Source organism: Carcharhinus amblyrhynchos, chromosome 1 (assembly GCF_965287045.1).
Source record: "Carcharhinus amblyrhynchos chromosome 1, sCarAmb.v2.hapA, whole genome shotgun sequence".
In the NCBI taxonomy this organism is placed as follows: domain Eukaryota; kingdom Metazoa; phylum Chordata; class Chondrichthyes; order Carcharhiniformes; family Carcharhinidae; genus Carcharhinus; species Carcharhinus amblyrhynchos.
The window spans coordinates 70,237,995-70,258,113 of record NC_137324.1 but is presented as its reverse complement, the minus strand read 5'-3'; the positions used below and the strand labels follow the sequence as shown (position 1 = coordinate 70,258,113).

Genomic DNA, 20,119 nt, shown 5'->3' with positions numbered 1-20,119 from the left:
TGCTTTACATTTACCAAAGTTATCACAATGTGCTTCACATATATCACATGAAAGGGTATTGTCTGGATAAGCACATATATAATCATTTTTGAACAAGTATTATAGATTTAAACTGTATTTGTGTGTTTCCTTGTGAGCTTCGGCCAACAAGCAATTTATCCCTTAACATAATGAGAAATAAGTTTAATTAGACAGACCATATTCGTTTGGAACAATGAAGCACGGAGCATATCTCCGATTATCAGGGGCAGGTCAGGCAGCTACAAGCAAACAAGATTATTGAAATTAATATAAGGATTCAGCTTTTAGTTGTAATGAATTGATGCAATTGACCAATGATTTCCTAATTTTGCTAGAAAACAGAGTGTATTAATGTAATGTGTATTAATGTAATTGACACATCCAACTTGGATGGCAGGTGGGACAGAAGGAAGGATCAAGTCTTCAGAAATGTATACCTGTTCTACATGTGATGTAAGGTCAGAGAGGAATTGGCATCCTCCAACCATCTCTCTCCCAACGCATTGGTCAAATAAAGAACATCTTTAACCACATACTATCTTTTGCAAGTCTGTGTGTTTGCTGAGATCGACTGAACACAAGATCCCTCCTGCTAAGTGGGACGCTCCGAGAAAATCCCGTTGCACAAGGGTATAGTTCTTCAATTGTCACAAGCCCCATTTCAAAGGCTTTCAAATGTTTCTTCACAGGGAACCCTTCTAAACATTGATGGTTGCCCAAGAACGCTTTGCAAGTTTCAGCACACTCTCAACAACCTATCCTCAACTCCAAAAGTTCCAACTATATAATAACTGCAAAAAGCTGTAACCAATAGCAACTGAAATGTACTAGAAAAAGTCAAATACAGAAAAAGAAAATTTGTCTAATCACAGCATTGGATGTCCAACCCTAAACAGCCAGCAATTTGAAATGCTTTCACCAGTCCGAAAACTTATATTCCATAGTACCATCCTCAAAGGGACACTCTTCACAGTGAATGTTGGCAAATTAACAAACAAGTCTTAACCTGTCCTCTTCCAACATCCGTACACAAAAGTTAAAAGCAAATTACTGCAAGATGCTGGAATCTGAAACAAAAACAGGAATTGCTGAAAAATCTCAGCAGGGCTGACAGAGTCTGTGGAGAGAAGACAGCTAACGTTTTGAGTCTGGATGATTTGAGTAAACTCTTCATTCCCTATTTTAGGGGAAGTAGCACCAATTCTAACTTTCATTAAGCTTTTGCTAAACTCAATGTATATCCAATATCAATATAAATGCTAAGTGGTGAAACATAAAATATTTACCTTGTGACACAGATTAGCAAAGTCCCAGATTTAATTAAAATTTGAGACCAAAGCTGGCTAATTTAATGGGCTGACAACACCAGGTTTTAGTCCAACCGATTTATTTGATAATACTCACAAGCTTTCGAGGTTTCCCTCTTCGTCAGGTGAATGGAGAGTTCTGGCGTCAGACAGAGCATATAAAGCACAGACAGTTTAGAGATTACTGATTAGAATGCGAATCCTTACACCTAACCTGCTGTTCAAGACCTGAAGTGGCTGACAATGTGAGTGGAAGGAGCACTGATCAAGGAGGTTTGATGAAGGAGGTTTGCAAAACCTCACTTACTGTACTGTCTGGAGACAATACACATCTCTTTAACCTGTGATCAGTGCTCCTTCCACTCACATTGTCAGCCACTTCAGGTCTTGAACAGCAGGTTAGGTGTAAGGATTCGCATTCTAATCAGTAATCTCTAAACTGTCTGTGCTTTATATGCTCTGTCTGACGCCAGAACTCTCCATTCACCTGACGAAGAGGGAAACCTTGAAAGCTTGTGAGTATTATCAAATAAATCAGTTGGATTAAAACCTGGTGTTGTCAGACTTTTTACTGTGTGTACGCCAGTCCAACGCTGGCATACCCACATCATAATTTAATGGGCAACATGGTAGCAGTGGTTAGCCCTGCTGCTTTACAATGCCAGGGTCCAAGGTTCAATTCCTGCTTGGAGTTGCATATTCTCCCCACATCTGCATCCCTCCAGGTGCTCCAGCTTCCTCCCACATTCTGAAAGATGTGCTGGTTACGTGCATTGACCCGAACAGGTGCCAGACTATGGCGACTGGGGGAATTTCACTGTAACTTTATTGTAGTGTTAGTTGTGACTGATAAATAAATTTAACTTTATTCTGAATTTGCCAAGTAAGTAATTGGATTTGTACACTGAAAGTAATCCTCATTCATGGGCTCGGTTTGAACTTAGAAAACATTACCTATTAGGAATAGCAATACTCTAATTGTGAGAGATCGCATTGTTTTGTCTGTGCTCACTAATGGGTATGTTGTCAGTCCTGGAAAACGAAACCTACTTTGAGTACTTAATTGTCAGCAACAATCAAAGCTGGACTCACTGCAAAGCAGCATTCACGAGAACTCCCCAAAGAAACGGAAATCGCTGGTAACCTACACGCCATGATGTGGATATGCTGGCGTTGGACTGGGGTAAACACAGTAAAAAGTCTGACAACACCAGGTATAGTCCAACCGATTCACCTGAAGAACAGGAAATCCCCTCGAAAGCTACTGAGTTTACTATCAAATAAATCGGTTGGACTAAAACCTGGTGTTGTCAGACTTTTTACTGAACCTACACGGCCAGAGTCGAGTCACTCAAGAGCGAGAGGGTGTGCCCGGTGCGGGGAGGGGGACTTTGGGATTCAGGTTTCTCTGGTTTCGGATGCAGTTCCCCGTTGACCTGTAAACATCCTCTCAGTTCCCACAGTGAGACAGAGCGCACCCGCCCGCCCCAAAACCCACGGAGAGCTATCCGAAAGGTGAACCCGGAGAGTGGCGCCTCCAGGCCGGTACCGCCGTGCCGCTCCCGCTCCTTACCTTTCAGCGCCAGCAGATGCTCCTGTTTGGGTTGATTCACGTCCATCTTCAACCGCTCAGCTCCCAACCCGCATGCGCCAACCACCCGATGGGCCCCGGTACGAATCAAAATAACAACCAGGGCGAGCGATCTCGAAACGCAGATTGCTCTGAGCTCCCAGAACCTGCTGTAAGTCTGCCCATCAATCAATACACCCACAACGCTTCTCTCTTCAGAGATTACATTTAATAGATGTTTTTAAAAAATGTTTGCCAGAAAATTGCTTAATTTTAATAATATTGCATGTGCCATAGAAAATTATAAAGCACAATTTCCAGCGACTACAGCTATGACTGTAACACTACATTTTGCACCCTCTCCTTTCCTTCTCTCCAATGTACTCTATAAACGATATGCTTTGTCTGCATAGCGCACAAGAAACAATTCTTTTAGCTGTACCTCAATACATGTGACAATAATAATTCAAATTTCAATAATGCAATTATTTTAAAAGGAAAAACACAAGTACTTTGATTATTTCAGTGAGATCATAATAGCACACAAATGAAATACACAAAGCATTGGCTATACTACCCACTAAAATCACATTCCTTAAATTATACTTTTATATCATCACAAAACAGCAGCTGGAATACAGTGGCACAGTGGTTAGCACTGCTGCCTCACTGCACCAGGGACCTGGGTTCAATTCTTGGCTTGGGTTACTGTCTGTGTGGCATTTGCACGTTCTCCCTGTGTCTGCACGTTTTCTCCAGGTGCTCTGGTTTCCTCCCACAGTCTGAAAGATGTGCTGTTTAGATGCAATGACCTGAACAGGTGCTGGAATGTGGCGACTAGGAGAATTTCACAGTAACTTCATGTAGTGTTAATGTAAACCCTACTTGTGACTAATAACTTCACTAATAACTTGTGACCAAACCTTACTTTAGCATGTTTCACAGAGGCAAAATGAAAAACGGACTCAGCCAGGGAAGGTATTTGGTAAAAGAATTTGTTTTGAAGGAGGAGCAGATTTTCCAGTAGGAATTCCAGAACAAAGGCCGGAGGCCTCGGTTAAATTCACAACTCCCTAGGGTGTAGACGGAAGGGTTGGGACCTCTGTCTGCCCTTGTGCCTGGGTGTTTGGGGAGGAAACTCGCAGTGTCTAATGGGACAGTTGATGCTTACTGTGACCACAAGGAACTGAGCATCCTCCCCATTAATAATAAAAAAGTATACTTTTGTTTTGATTGTATTTAATGGCTATTTTGGCATCTTCAGTTTGAATAGACTTCCCCACACTGGGGCACTAAAACGTCCACTTGTGATTTTTTTCGGCAATCCTGGAGTAACCCTGATCCTACAAAACATAGAGGAGGAGAACACACAAGGGGTTATGAATCAAAAGAATAGACAATTCAGACTGAGGGTAATAGTGATTGGACATGTGTGAGACCATGAAAGAATTTACAAATACAAACGAGAATTTTAGGTATGAGGCCTTGGGATTGAGGCAGGTAGTCGATGTAGGTCAATAGGTACTGGGCTGACGGGTAATCAGAATTTTTGGGTGAAGTAGTATAACTATTTTTTGGCTGAGCAGAAGTTTTCAGAAAGCAGAGGATGAGAGGCTGGCTCGTAAGTCATTTAAGTAATTGAACCAAGGAATGACAAGTGTGCGACTAAGCATTTCATCAGTAGATGGGCTGATATAGGGATGAAGGTCAATAATGTTATGGAGATAATAGTGGGCAGTTTTTGTGATGAAAAGGATATGGGGTCAGAAGCTCGATTCAGCATCAAGTAAATCATTAAAGTTGCAAGCATTCTAATTTTGCCTCAGGAGACAATGAGGAATTTATGGAAGTCAAGAACTTGATGGCTTTGACCATTCCATGTTTAGGTAAGGGAAATTAAAGCTCACCCAAGACTAGTAACAATCTGACAAAACAAAGGCAATGGAATGATACAACCGGGTATTCATCTTACATGTGGAAGCATATTTTATGTTTACAGCTGTCACAAAATGGAAACATGTAGATGAAGAAAAGGAAGAGGATCAAGTTGCACCTTGGGGAAATTCTAAGGTGTTGCTGGGAAAGAGAAACAATGAATAAAGATTCTCTGGCTACAATTGGATAGATAAAACTGCAATCAGGAGATGGCCAATGGAGAAGAATGATATAATAAACCATGACTAAGGCTGCAGAAGGCCACAGAAGTATAAAACAATACAAATAATGCATGAATACTATGGAAAATACTTAATCTGCAATTGATACACTACAGTTGTCAAGATCAATTGAACAACTTTCATCAGCAAGATTTTAAAATATTTTTCCCTGATTACTCCCTTTTTCCTCTCTTTGAGAGGTGTTAACTGTTGCTGGACTTTAGGCCTGCTGGCAGGTCAACTATAACTTATTCAAGGGGGTATTTTTCATATGTGAGTGGATAATATTGTTGTCGAGCTATTTAACATGGACGATATGCATTGTTGAATCAATTAGCCTAACATCTACTGTCAGAAAAATGTTGGAATCAATTATTAAGGAAGTAATAGTAGCACATTTGAAAACAGGGTCAGCATGACTTCAGGAAAGGGATATCATACCTGACTAATTTACTAGAGTTTTGAGAGGAAAACTCAACCAGAGTGGAATCAGTGGATGTGTTATATTTGGACTTCCAGAAGGCATTCAACAAGATACCTCACAAAAGGTTAAGTCAAAAGATAAGAGGCCATAATGTTTGAGGTAGTATCTTGGCATGGATAGGGAATTGGCTAATGGGCAGAAAACAGCACGTGGGGATAAAGGGTTATTTTTCAAGCTGGGGTTTGACAGAGATCAGTGCTGGAATCACAACTATTTACAACATATATTAATGACTTGGAAGACTGAAGCGAATGTATTGCAGCCAAATTTGCAGACAATACAAAAATAGGTGGAAAGGCCAGTTGCAAGAGGGGTGCAAGCAGTTTACAAAGAGATATTGATAGGTTAAGTAAGTGGACAAATTGTTGGCAAATGGAGTATAATCTGGGGACATGTGAACATGTTCATGGAGAACAAAAGAAGAGGACATTATTTAAATGGAGAAAAACTACAGAAAGCTGCAACACAAAGGGACAAAGGGAGTATCAGTGTATGAAGCACAGAAAGCTAGCACACAGGTGCAGCAGGTAATTGGGAAGGCTAATGGAATGTTGACCCTTATAAGGTACTGGAATGAATATAAGAATAAGGAAGTCTTGCTGCAACTGTGCAAGGTACTGGTGAGACCTCATCAGGAGTATTTAGAGCAAATTTGGTCCCCTTATTTAAGGTAGTTAAAGAAGGTCAACTAGGATGATCACTGGTATGGAGGGATCGTCTTATGAGGAAAGTTGAAACAGGTTGGCACTGATTTTATTTTATTTATCATTGTCACATTTTTTGGGATACAGTAAAATGTATTATTTCTTGCAGGCTATACAAACAAAACATACCTTTCATAGAGTACATAAGGGAGAAAGAAAGGAGAGGGTGCAGAATATAATGTTATAGTCACAAATAGGGTTAGAAAAAGATCAGTTTAATATATGGTAGGTCCATTCAAAGGTCTGCTGGCAGCAGGGAAGAAGCTGTTCTTGAGTTGGTTGGTGCATGTTCTCAGACTTTTCTATCTTTTTCCTGATGGAAGAAGGTGGAAGAGACTATATCCAGAGTACGTGGTGTCCTTCATTATGCTGGCTGCTTTTCCAAGGCAGTGAGAAGTGTAGATGAAGTCAATGGATAGGAGGCTGGTTTGCATGATGGATTGGGTACGTTCACAAACCCTTCTAGTTTCTTGGAATCTTGGTCAGAACAAGAGCCATAAGCTGTAATACATCCGGAAACAATGCTTTCTATGGTGCATCTGTAAAAACTGTGAGAGTTGTAGCACCCATTGGAATTTAAGAATGAGAGGTGATCTCATTGAAGCATATAGGATTCTTAAGGAGATTGACAGGGTAAATGCTGAGAAGATGTTTCCCCTCATGGGTGGCACAGTGGTTAGCACTGCTGCATCACAGCACCAGGGACCCAGATTCGATTCCCAGCTTGGTTCACTGTGTAGACCTTGCAGATTCTCCCCATGTTTGCGTGGGTTTCCTTCAGGTGCTTCGATTTCCTCCCAAAGATGTGCAAATTAGGTGGATTGGCCATGATAAATTGTCCTGTAGTGTTGGGGGATTGGCAGGAATATGGGGTTACAGGGATAGGGCCTGGGTGGGATTGTTGACAGTGCAGGCTTGATTGGGCTGAATTGCCTCCTTTTAAGGGAGAGAATAGGGCCAGAGGGCATAGTCTCAAAATAAAGGAATGCCAAGAATGCCAATTTAAGTCTGAAGTGAGAAAGAATGTCTTCCCCAGAACTCATTACCACAGAGGGCTGTGTGAGCAGAGTCCTTATGTATATTTATTTAATTTGATTTATCATTGTCACATTTATTAACATACAGCAAAAAGTATTATTTCTTGTGCACTATACAAAACATACCGTTCATGAAGAAGGAAATGAGAGAGCGCAGAATGTAGCGTTACAGTCATAGCTAGAGTGTAGAGAAAGATCAACTTAATGCACGGTAAGTCCATTCAAAAGTCTGACAGCAGGAGGGAAGAAGCTGTTCTTGAGGTCACCGTTGGTATGTGAACTCAGACGTTTGTATCTTTTCCCAAAGGAAGAAGGTGAAAGAGAGAATGTCCAGAGTGCATGGGTCCTTAATTTGCTGGCTGCTTTGCCGAGAGAGTGGGAAGTGTAGACAGAGTCAGTGGATGAACGGCTGATTTGTATAATGGATTGGGCTACATTCACAACCCTTTGTCATTCCTCGCGGTCTTGGGCAGAGCAGGAGCCATATCAAGCTGTGATACAACCAGAAAGAATGCTTTGTATGGTGCATCCACACAAGTTGGTGAGAGTCGTAGCTGACATGCCAAATTTCCTCAATATTCTGAGAAAGTAGATGGTGGGTTTTCTTAACTATAGTGTCGGCATGCAGGGGGGACCAGGACAGGTTGTTGGTGATCTGGACACCTAAAAACTTGAAGCTCTTGACCCTTTCTACTTTGTCCCCGTTGATGTAGACAGGGCATGTTCTCCTTTACACTTCCTGAAGTTGGTGACAATCTCCTTCATTTTGTTGACATTGAGGGAGAGATTAGTATTGCTGCACCAGTTCACCAGGTTCTCTATTTCATTCCTGTACTTTGTCTAAGTCTGAAATGGATAGATTTTAGATCAATAAGTGAATCAAGGACAACAGGGAAAGGGCAAGAAAGTGGAGGTGAGGAATGGCGGTTCAGCCATAATCTTATTGAATGGCGGAGCAGGTTCAAGGGGCTGAATGGCCTCCTCCTGTTCCTATTTTTTATGGTATTATGGAGTCAAATTCTGAGCTCATCTGATATCTGCATATAGGTATTATTCAGCTGCCACATCCAAAGAGACTGAAGCATTGTAACTCCTATTCTAGTCAAAATGATTAACTCAGCAAACACCAGGATTAAAAATAGAGGCCCAATGGTTTATGCAGCATTATGCACAAAGCCAAATTTTTACACACTGTGTCATCAAAGAAACATGCTCCAAATCTGAGATGCTGCATCTCTTCAAAAGTGTAAATCTGGATCAAATTCAACAAATTTCATCCAGCATGCTGGTCATTAGTGACGATCGCATCTGCACTTTAATTAAATTCACTGTCCTCTTATTACTGATGCCTTCTTTGTTGCGTGCTGATAATAGACATGCAGCAAATCAAATCCATAGGGATGGGGTAGCTTCATATTGTGCACTTCTGCTGATGGCTGCAAAGTCCAATTTGTGAGAGGCAGGTTTTGTCATCAATGCCACATATGAAGTGGTCATTGGGTGCCACTGTGGGTTGCTGTGTATAGCCATTGATCATCATGGTGGATGTTCTTCATTGATCCACTTTGAATCAGGTATTTTAACTTATTACCAGAGCTACTGCCTTACATTGTCCAATAACTACATGAACAGAGCTTGCATGAGCTGTTTAAACATTGCAGGACTGAGGGGAAGGAGTGTGGAGGGGGGAGGGATGAACAGAAATAAAAACATTGTTATTCTTTTGATAATAATGGTATGGAGTTCAGAATAGAGTAGATTTGACAATATCAGTAGTAGTCATAGCAATGACAGAATCACTTCTGCATTATGTGCAGTAAAAACAGAATGGCCAATGTAGACTCAATCCTCACTGAATTATACAGTAGAAAGGTACCAATTTGAGGCAAAATGTATCTCTAGGGAAAAGCAAGATCAAATGGGAAGACTTTATTGCACACTGAGATAAGAGTGCAATTGTCGCTTACCTTGATACAGGAATTTAATTTCTGAAGGAGAATGAATGAAGACAAGACATACTTTGGGAAAACGTAGGGGATGATGATAAGTCATAAATTTAAAAAAATGAAGTTTGAAAATAAATGTATACATTAGTTATACAAAATTCTGTCATGAGAGATTACCTAAGGGCTGGAGAAATACATTTTCTCTTCTGCAAAACTGTATTTAGTTTGAGCAATTATTTTAGTAGCGGTTTTAATTAGCATGTATGAGGATAGAGTATTATTATTCTGTACCAACACTCTTTACATACAATCTCCTTACCATGGAGTTTCTTGCAGGGCAGCGTAATTCCGATAAAATAAATAATGGAGTCATTTAACAAAAATGAGGGAAATCTCCGAGAGCTTGATAAAAAACTAAATTACTTTGCAAAAGGCAGTAACACTTACCTGCACTGTATAAAGCAGATTATCCGCTATTACTTTTTTTAGATTAGATAGTCAGATATAATACACAATATAAATATACATAGAACAAATCTACTTAACTGATAATCACAATCAAATATACCCAACACATGCTTACCTTAGCTCTATTTCTGATATCTAAATTTGTTATGGGATTCAGAATAAGGACCATAATTTCCTTTAAAATTTATAAATAGGACAGACCCAGCAGAGGTGGCAGCATAGTGGTATACAGTCAAGGGAGTTGGCCTGGAAACTCTCAACATTGACAGCAGACCACATGAATTCTCATTTTCTTTAAACATGAGAAAGAAAATCTGCTGATTACCATGTACCCTCCCCCTTGAACTGATGAATCTCTACTTTTTCATGTTGAACACCACTTGGAGGAGGCACTGAGGGTGGAAAGGACACAGAATGTACTAGAATCATAGAAATCCTACAGTGCAGAAAGAGTCCATTTGGCCCATCGAGTCTGCACCGACTACAATCCCACCAGACCCTATTCCTATATCCCTAATATTTACCCGCTAATCCCTCTAACCTATGCATCTCAGGACTCTAAAGGGCAGTTTTTAGCATGACCAATCAACCTAACCCACGCATCTTTGGACTGCGGGAGGAAACCAGAGCACCCGGAGGAAACCCACGCAGGTATGAGGAGAATGTGCAAACTTCATACTGAGAATGACCCAAACTGGGTATCAAACCCAGGTCCCTGGAGCTGTGAAGCAGCAGTGCTAACCACTGTGCTATTGTGCCACACTCTGGATGGGAGATTTCAATGTCGAGTCCTAAAGGACATAGCTGCTAGACTAGCTCTGTGGCAGGTGAGACAGAAACCAACAAGAGAGAAAAACATGCTTGACCTCATCCTAGTCACAGCCCTCCATTCAGAAACGCACCCTTCCACTGCTACCCTCTGTCTTTTATGACCGAGGACAGTAAGAAGTCTCACAACACCAGATTAAAGTCCAACAGGTTTATTTGGCAGCACTAGCTTTTGGAGTCTCAGGCTCCTTCATCAGATGAGTCTATGACCACTTCTATGACTGAGGCAGTTCTGTCTCCATCTTGCCAGCTCACCTCTGATCCTGTGCAACTTCACTTTTTGTACCAATCTGCCATGAGGAACCTTGTCAAAGGCCTTACTGAAGTCCATGTAGACAACATCTTCTGCCCTACCCTCATTAATCATCTTTGTCACTTCTTTGAAAAACTTGATCAAGTTAGTGAGACACGATCTCGCCTTCTCAAAACTATGCTGCCTCTCACTAATATGTCCACTTATTTCCAAGTGGGAATAAATCCTGCCTCAAAGGATCCTCTAATAATTTCCCTACCATTAACGTAAGGCTCACTGGCCTGTAATTACCTGGATTATGCTTGCTATCCTTCTTGAACAAAGGAACAACATTATGTTATGGAGGGCATTAGCTATGAAGAGAGGTTAGAGAAACTTGGTTTGTTCTCACTGGAACGATGGCGGTTGAGGGGCGACCTGATAGAAGTCCACAAGATTTTAAGGGGCATGGACACAGTGGATAGGCAGAAGCTTTTTCCCAGGCTGGAAGAGTCAATTTCTAGGGCTTGGGTTTAAGGTGCAAGGGGCAAGATTTAAAGGGGATGTATAAGGCAAGTTTTTTACACAAAGAATGGTGGATGCCTGGAACTTGCTGCTGGAGAGGTAGGGGGAGCAGATATAAAAGTGACTTTTTAAGGGGCATATTGATGAATACGTGAATAGGATGGGAATAAAGGGATATAGTCCCTGGAAGGGTAGGAGGTTTTAGCTCAGATGAGCAGCATGGTCGGTACAGACTAGAGGGCCAAAGGGCCTGTTTCTGTGCTATAATTTCCTTTGTCTTTGTTCAGAGGAAAAACACTCTGCTGATTGGAGTCATACTTAGCACCAAGGAAGATAGTTGTGGTTGTTGGAAATCAATTACCTAATTTCCAGGAAATCACTGTTCCAACCATCTTCATTTGCTTCATCAGTGACCTCCCTTCCATCATAAGATCAGAAGTAGGGATGTTTGCTGATGATTGCATAATGTTCAGCACCATTTGTGACTCTTCAGACACTGAGGCAGTTCATGTCCAAATGCAGCAAGTGACAAGTAACATTTGTGCCATACAAGCACCAGGTAACGACCATCTTCAACAAGAGAGAATCTAACCATCATTCTTGACATTCAATGACACTACCATCAATGAACCCCCACTATCCACATGCAAGGTTTACCATTGAACAGAAACTGAACTAGGCTAGCCATATAAATAGTGTGTTTACCAGAGCAGGTCAGAGGTGGGGAATCCTGCAACAAGTAACTCACCTCCTGACTCTCCAAAGCCAGTACACCATCTAAAAGGCATAAGTCAGGAGTGTAATGAAGTACTCTTCATTTGCCTGATGAGTACAGCTCCAACAACACTCAAGAAGTTCATCACCATCAAGGGCAAAGCAGCCCGCTTGATTGTTACCCCTTCCACAAACATTCACTCCCTCCCACACCGATGGAACAGTTGCAGCATCGTGGACCATCTACAAGATGCACTGCAGGAACACATCAAGGTTCCTTAGGCAGCATTTTCCTAACCCATGACACTACCTTCTAAAAGGAATATGACAAAGTTCAATACCTCCATCAGGAAGTTCCCTTCCAAGCCACTAACCATCCTGACTTCGAAGCATATTTCCTTCCTTCACTCTTGCTGGATCAAAATCGTGGAACTCCTTCCCTAATAGCACTGTGGGTGCATCTACGTCACATGGACACTCCAGGAAGCTGGAAAACATGCAGGCCTCCAGATGAGACTGAAAACAACATGGTCCCAAAGGTTCCCAGGAGAAAACACCTGGCATCCCATTGTATCGGGCAATGGGACCCTGTGTGAGAACTTCTCTGGCTATGTTGAGGGCATCCTGAAACCCATTGTACAAAGAACCCCCAGCTTTTGTCACAACACTACGAACTTCTATAGAAACTTAGCACACATGGAGCAGTTGAACCAGGAGCACTCCTGTCACAATGGATGTCTGGGCACTCTACACCAGCATCCCCACGACGATGGCATTGCTGTAACTGCCTCAGTACTAACACTGACAACTGCCAGTTTTCAGATGCAATTTTACAATTCATCCACTTCATCCTGGACCACAATGTCTTCACCGTCAACAACCAGTTCTTCATCCAGACTCATGGAACAGCCATGGGGACCAAATTTACACCTCAATATACCAACATCTTCATGCACAGGTTCAAACAAAACCTCTTTATCGCACAGGACCTTCAACCGATGCTATACACTAGATACATTGATGATATTTTCTTCCTTTGGACTCATGGTGAACAATCACTGAAACAACTATATGATGACATCAACAAGTTCCATCCCACCATTAGACTCACCATGGACTACTCTCCAGAATCGGTTGCATTCTTGGACACATGCATCTCCTCAGCACTTCACTGTACCATAAGCCCACAGATAATCTCACAATGCTCCACTTCTCCAGCTTCCACCCTAAACATGTTAAAGAAGCCATCTCCTAAGGACAAGCCCTCCATATACACAGGATCTGCTCAGTTGAGGAGGATTGCAACAGACACCTTCAGATGCTGAACGATGCCCTCGTAAGAACAGAATATGGCGCTCAACAGTTCCAGCGCGCCACAGCGAAAAACTGAACCGATCTCCTCAGAAGACAAACACGGAACACAGCAGACAGAGTACCCTTCGTCGTCCAATACTTCCCCAGAGCGGAGAAGCTACAACATCTTCTCCAGAGCTTCAACATGTCATTGATGAAGACGAACATCTCGCCAAGGCCATCCCCACACCCCCACCTCTTGCCTTCAAACAACCACACAACCTCAAACAGACCATTGTCCGCACAAACTACCCAGCCTTCAGGAGAACAGTGCCCACGACACCACACAACCCTGCCACAGCAACTTCTGCAAGACATGCCAGATCATCGACACGGATGCTATCATCTCACATGAGAACACCATCCACCAGGTACACGGTACACACATTTGCAACTCAGCCAATGTTGTCTACCTGATACGCTGCAGGAAAGGATGTCCCGAGGCATGGTACATTGGGGAGACCATGCAGATGCTATGATAACGGATGAATGAACACTGCTCAACAATCACCAGACAAGAGTGTTCTCTTCCTGTTGGGGAACATTTCAGCGGTCATGGGCATTCAGCCTCTGATCTTCGGATAAGTGTTCTCCAAGGCGGCCTTCACGATACATGACAGCGGAGAGTCACTGAGCAGAGACTGATAGCCAAGTTCTGCACACATGAGGACGGCCTCAACCAGGATCTTGGGTTCATGCCACATTATCTGTAACCACCATGACATTCCTGGGCTTGCAAAATCTCACTAACTGTCCTGTCTGGAGATATTACACATCTCTTTACATAAGAACATAAGAAATAGGAGCAGGAGTAGGCCATCTAGCCCTTCGAGCCTGCCCCGCCATTCAATAAGATCATGGCTGATCTGTCGTGGCTCAGTTCCACATTCCCGCCCTCTCCCCATAACCCTTAATCCCCTCTCTTATCAAAAACCCATCAACCCGTGTCTTAAAAATATTTAGCGAGGCAGCCTCCACCATGAGTGAAGAAGTTCCTCCTCAACTCCGTTCTAAACCGCCCCCCCTTTATCTTGAGACTGTGCCGCCTAGTCCTACTGTCCTTTCTGAGCGGGAAGAGTCTCTCTACCTCTATCCTATCCATCCCATTCATCATCTTATACGTCTCAATGAGATCTCCCTTCATTCTTCTAAACTCTAACGAGTACAAGCCTAGTTTATTCAGCCTCTCCTCATAGCTCAACCCCCTCAACTCCGTTATCAGCCTAGTAAGCCTCCTCTGCGCTCCCTCCAAGGCCAAAATATCCTTGCGTAAGTACGGCGACCAAAACTGCACACAGTACTCCAGCTGCGGCCTCACCAATGCCCTATACAGCCGCAGCAAGACCTCCCTACTTTTATATTCAATCCCCCTCGCTATGAAGGCCAGCATCCCATTAGCCTTCCTGACCACCTGCTGCACCTGCAGGCTGGGTTTTTGCGACTCATACACAAGGACCCTGAGGTCCCTCTGCACCGTCGCCTGCTGCAGTTTTTCACCACGTAAGTAATAGTCCTTCCTACCATTATTCCTACCAAAGTGGACCACCTGGCACTTGCCAACATTAAATTCCATTTGCCAGTTCCTGGCCCATTCGCCCAGCCTATCTAGATCCTTCTGCAGACTCTCCACACCCTCCGCGCAATTTGCCGTTCCACCAATCTTGGTGTCATCAGCAAATTTCGACACCATACACTCGGTTCCCTCCTCCAGATCATCTACATAAAAGGTAAATAGCTGAGGCCCCAGCACCGACCCCTGGGGCACTCCACTAGTCACCATCCGCCAATCCGAATAGCACCCATGGACCCCCACTCTCTGCCTCCTATTTGACAGCCAATCCTCTATCCACGCTAACACCCTACCCCCCAACTCCATGCCCCCTGACCTTCTGCAATAACCTCTTGTGAGGTACCTTGTCAAACGCCTTCTGAAAATCAAGAAAGACCACATCCACCGGCTCTCCTCTATCCACCGCCCTAGACACATCCTCATAGAACTCCAATAAATTCGTCAGATACGACTTCCCCTTAACGAAACCATTGTGCTTAACCCTCTCTCCACTCATATTGTCTATGCCTTCAAGACTTGATTACCTATAAAGACTCGCATTCCAACCATTATTTTGTAAATTTAATTTGTGCCTTTATATGCCGTGTTTGTGAATTGAAATCCCACTCACCTGATGAAAGCGCAGCGCTTCGAAAGCTAGTGGCTTTTGCTACCAAATAAACCTGTTGGACTTTAACCTGGTGATGTGAGACTTCTTACTGAACTTTCTGCTCAACAGACCTAGAACATCTGGCGCCAAAATGCCGTGGGAGTTCACCTCCATTATTCTGATGACAGTTTACGTCCCACCCCATGTGGACGTGAAGATCGTGCTGGATGAAATATACCCCACTATGAATAGCCCTGACATGAAACATCCCGAGGCCTTTTTCATCATGGCTGGGGACTTCAATCAGGCCGAGCTCAAGAGCATACTACCAAGTTACCACCAACATGTCTCCTGCTCCACCAAAGGCCCAAATATCCTAGACCACTACTACACAAATATCAAACATACCTACTGCTCTATCACCCGCCGAAACTTTGGCAAATCAGACTACAAGGCTGTGCTCCTGCTTCCAGCTCACAAGCAAAAACTGAAGCAGGAGAATCCATCAGAGATTCGTGCAATGTTGATCTGAGAAATCAGATGATCTCCTACAGGGCTGCTTAGAGTCAGTGGACTTGTCAGTATTTAAAAACTCTGCGACCAGCCTGAATGAACTTGCCACTACAGTAACTGACTTTATTAGTAAGTATGTAGAAGGCATGTGCCAAAGAAGCAGACCGTATGTTCCCCAACCGGAAACCATGGATATACAGGGATATCCGCTGCTTGTTTAAGTCCAGGTCTGAGGCATTCAAGTCAGGCGACACTGACCGGTACAAGAAAGCCAGATATGATCTAAAGAGATCCATCAAAGATGCCAAAAGACAGTACTAGACCAAGTCAGAGTTCCAGGCTAGCCATACCGATCCCCACCGATTATGGCAAGGTCTGCAAGACATAACGGGCTACAAGATGAAGGCTGTAAAATCGCCAGCTCAAATGCACATCTCCCTGATGAGCTCAATGCATTCTACGTCTGTTTTGAGCAAGAGGTCAGTGAGAGCGTGCCCTCCACCCTGGAAGAACCTGTATCTGGGATCACCATTGCAGATAGCAGAGCAGCTTTCTTGAAGGTGAACTCATGGAAAGCAACTAGCCTGGATGGGGTACCCAGATATGCACTCAGATCCTGCGTGGATCAGCTGGCGAAGGTATTCGCAGACATCTTCACCCTCTATAATAATCTGAGGTCCCTATCTGCTTCAAGAAGACGACCATCATCCCGGTACCTAAGAAAAACCAAACAACATGCCTTAATGACAATCGGCCGGTGGCTCTGACATCCACCATAATAAAGTGCTTTGGAAGGTTAGTTATGACACAAATCAATTCCAGCCTCTCAGACTTACCTGGATCCACTACAGTTTGCCTATTGCCGCAACAGGTCCACAGCAGACGCCATTTCCCATGCCCTCCACTCAACCCTGGAACACCTAGATAACAAGAACACATATGTCAGACTCCTATTTATTGACTACAGCTCAGCCTTCAACACTATTATTACATGAAACTCATCTCCAAACTCCGTGGCCTGGACCTCGGCACCTCCCTCTGCGACTGGATTCTGAACTTCCTAACTCTCAGACCACAATCAGTAAGAATAGGCAACTACACTTCCTCCTCGATAATTCTCAACATCGGTGCCCCACAAGGCTGTGTTCTCATTGCCCTACTATACTCCTTGTATACCAATGATTGTGCAGCCAAATTCCCGTTCAAATTGATTTTCACGTTTGCTGATGACACCATGCAGGGGGTTGGATCACAAACTATGATAAGACAGAGTACAGGAATGAGATAGAGAATCTGGTGAACTGGTGTGGCAAAATAATCTCTCCCTCAATGTCAACAAAACAAAGGAGATTATCATCGACTTCAGAAAGTGTAAAGGAGAACATGCCCCTGTCTATATCAATGGGGATGAAGTAGAAAGTGTTGAGAGCTTCAAATTTTTAGGTGTCCAGATCACCAACAACCTGTCCTGGTCCCCTATGCCGACACTATAGTTAAGAAAGTCCACCAATGCCTTTACTTTCTCAGAAGACTAATGAAATTTGGCATGTCAACTACGACTCTCACCAACTTTTACAGATGCACCATAGAAAGCATTCTTTCTGGTTGCATCACAGCTTGGTATGGCTACTGGTCTGCCCATGACCGCAAGGAATGACAAAAGGTTGTGAATGTAGCCCAATCCATCACACAAATCAGCCGTCCATCCATTGACTCTGTCTACACTTCCCGCTGCCTCGGCAAAGCAGCCAGCATAATTAAGGACCCCATGCACCCCGGACATTCTCTCTTCCAATGTCTTCCTTCGGGAAAAAGATACAAAAGTCTGAGGTCAAGTACCAACCGACTCAGAACAGTTTTTTCTCTGCCGCTGTCAGACTTTTGAAGGGACTTAACTTGCATTAAGTTGAACTTTCTCTACACCCTAGCTATGACTATAACACTACATTCTGCACTCTCGCGTTTATTTCTCTATCTTCGTTTTTCCAAATGTTAGTTGTTGCTTGATCAAAGAATTGTTTGAAGTCTATTTTTCATTAATTTGAAATTATTGTCTCTGCCTCTTTCATAGATGGAATGTTGCAGATTCAAAAGACACAGAAGATGGTCTGACTTGCTGAGGATGCAAAGCTGGGAAGGAAGTCAAAATAGATAAAGCAGCAAAATAAATAAAGATCAGTTCGACAGAATATATACATAGAAAATAGAAGCAGGAGTAGGCCATTTGGTGTTTCAAGCCTGCTCTGCCATTCTTTCTGATCATGGCTGATAACCAATTCCCTGATCCCGCCTTCCCCCCTTAATCCCTGGATCCCTTTAGCCCCAAGAGCTGTATCCAATTCCTTTTTGAAATCACCTAACATTTTGGCCTTGACTACCTGCTGTGGTAGTGAATTCCACAGATTCACCACTCTTTGGGTGAATAATTTGTTTTTTATTCATTCGTGGGACATGTGTGTCACTAGCTGCCCAGCATTTATTGCCCATCCCTAGTTGCTCGAGGGCAGATGAGAATCAACAACATTGCTGTGGGTCTGGAGTCACATATAGACCATGTTAGATTCAAGGATTCAGTGACATCTCGTAGGTCTTGGACAAATTAATTAGGAGTTCATTCAAGATGTACACCAACTTCTCAGTCTTGCTCGCCCTCTCTCCCTCTCTCACAAGATATCACCAGTCTCTGTCCTATCTATTGTTCTTACACAATATTATTCATTACTCCAGAGAACGCCCGTTTATACTCATTGCTTAATTAAACACATCACATAAGGTGGTCAACACTGATTAGTCAGGACTTCTAATCATGCAATGTGCACAAGTTAGTGGTCTTCTACCAAGGTTAGCTAAATCATACACTGAGTACATGACAAGCAGAACAGCACATGTAACATTGTAAAATGATCCCAGCATAAGTGAAGCTTTCAGCAGGGTTTATCCCATGTGAAACCTGAAGCTTCAGTAAGCTTTGTCCCATGTGAAAATGAATAAAAATACACCATAGAAAATGTTATAAAAATGTTATATAAAAAAGTTTAAAAAAAAGTAAAAAAACAGTGGCTTCCCACAACCAGATCAGGATGGCAGATTTCCTTCCCTAAAGGACACTAACAAACCAGATATATTTTTCCAACAACCAACAATGGTTTCATGGTCATTAGTAGATTCTTAATTCCAGAATTTTTTACTGAATTCAAATTACACCATCTGCCTGGAGGGATTTGAACTCAGGTCCCCAGAATTTCTGGATTAATAGTGCAACGATAATACCACTGGGCAATAGCTTCCCTAATTCCTCCTTACCTCAATCCTTAAAGGTTTATCCTTTTCCTCAAACTATAATTCCCAGTTCCAGACTTCCCTGCTGTCGGGAACATTCTTACTGTATCTACCCTGTTTAATCTCCTGTTAGATTTTTAGAAGTTTCTATGAGATCCCCCCTCATTCTTCTAAACTCCAGTGAATATAATCCTAACCGACTTAGTCTCTCTTCATTTTATGGACCTGCCATCTCAGAAATCAGCCTGGTATGCCTTCAGTATTCTCCCTCTACAGCAAGGACATCCTTGTAATTTTAACGTTGACGTCAGTTAGTTCTTTTACATGTAGAATGCCTGAAATGGGCTTCTGCCGGAAGAGTTATGGAGGTAAACATCCTGGATGCATTTAAGAAACAATTAGATATTGCATAAGACAGCTAAATGATGCTTCTGGATAGATGCAGAATGCTTCTGGAATGGGTGGCATTGTGGCACAGTGGTTAGCACTGCTGTCTCACACTGCCATGGACCTGGGTTCAATTCCAGCCTCAAGTGACTTTGTGTGTGGAGTTTGCACATTCTCCCCTTTTCTGCATGGATTTCTTCCAGGTGTTCTAGTTTGCTGCAACAGGTTAGTTGGATTGGCTATGATAAATTGCTACTTAGTGTCAGGGGATTAGCAGGGTACATACGTGGTGTTACAACGGTAGGGCCTGGGGTGGGATTGTTGCTGGTGCAGGCTCAATAGGCCAAATGGCCTCCTTCAGCACTGTAGGGATACTGTGAGATGTACTGATAGGGACCAAGTGATCTCAGTCCCCACCCTGAAAATCCATCTGTGC

General features: G+C 42.9%; 1 protein-coding gene across 10 annotated transcripts in view; it reads right to left on the bottom strand.

Moving 5' to 3' along the window:
* The window catches only part of trappc13 (trafficking protein particle complex subunit 13), an 82,218-nt gene that overhangs the window by 61,310 nt on the left and 789 nt on the right, over positions 1-20,119 (bottom strand). For 4 of the 10 annotated variants that reach the window (XM_080186575.1, XM_080186576.1, XM_080186578.1 and 1 more), the window contains exon 1: positions 2,902-2,967. In XM_080186575.1, coding sequence (XP_080042701.1) covers positions 2,902-2,947 — 46 coding nt within the window. In that variant the 5' untranslated portion in view covers positions 2,948-2,967. Of the gene's footprint in view, positions 1-2,420; positions 2,449-2,901; positions 2,969-16,853; positions 16,938-20,119 lie in introns of those variants that run through there. The other 6 variants (XM_080186577.1, XM_080186587.1, XM_080186602.1 and 3 more) reach the window with 4 other exon arrangements.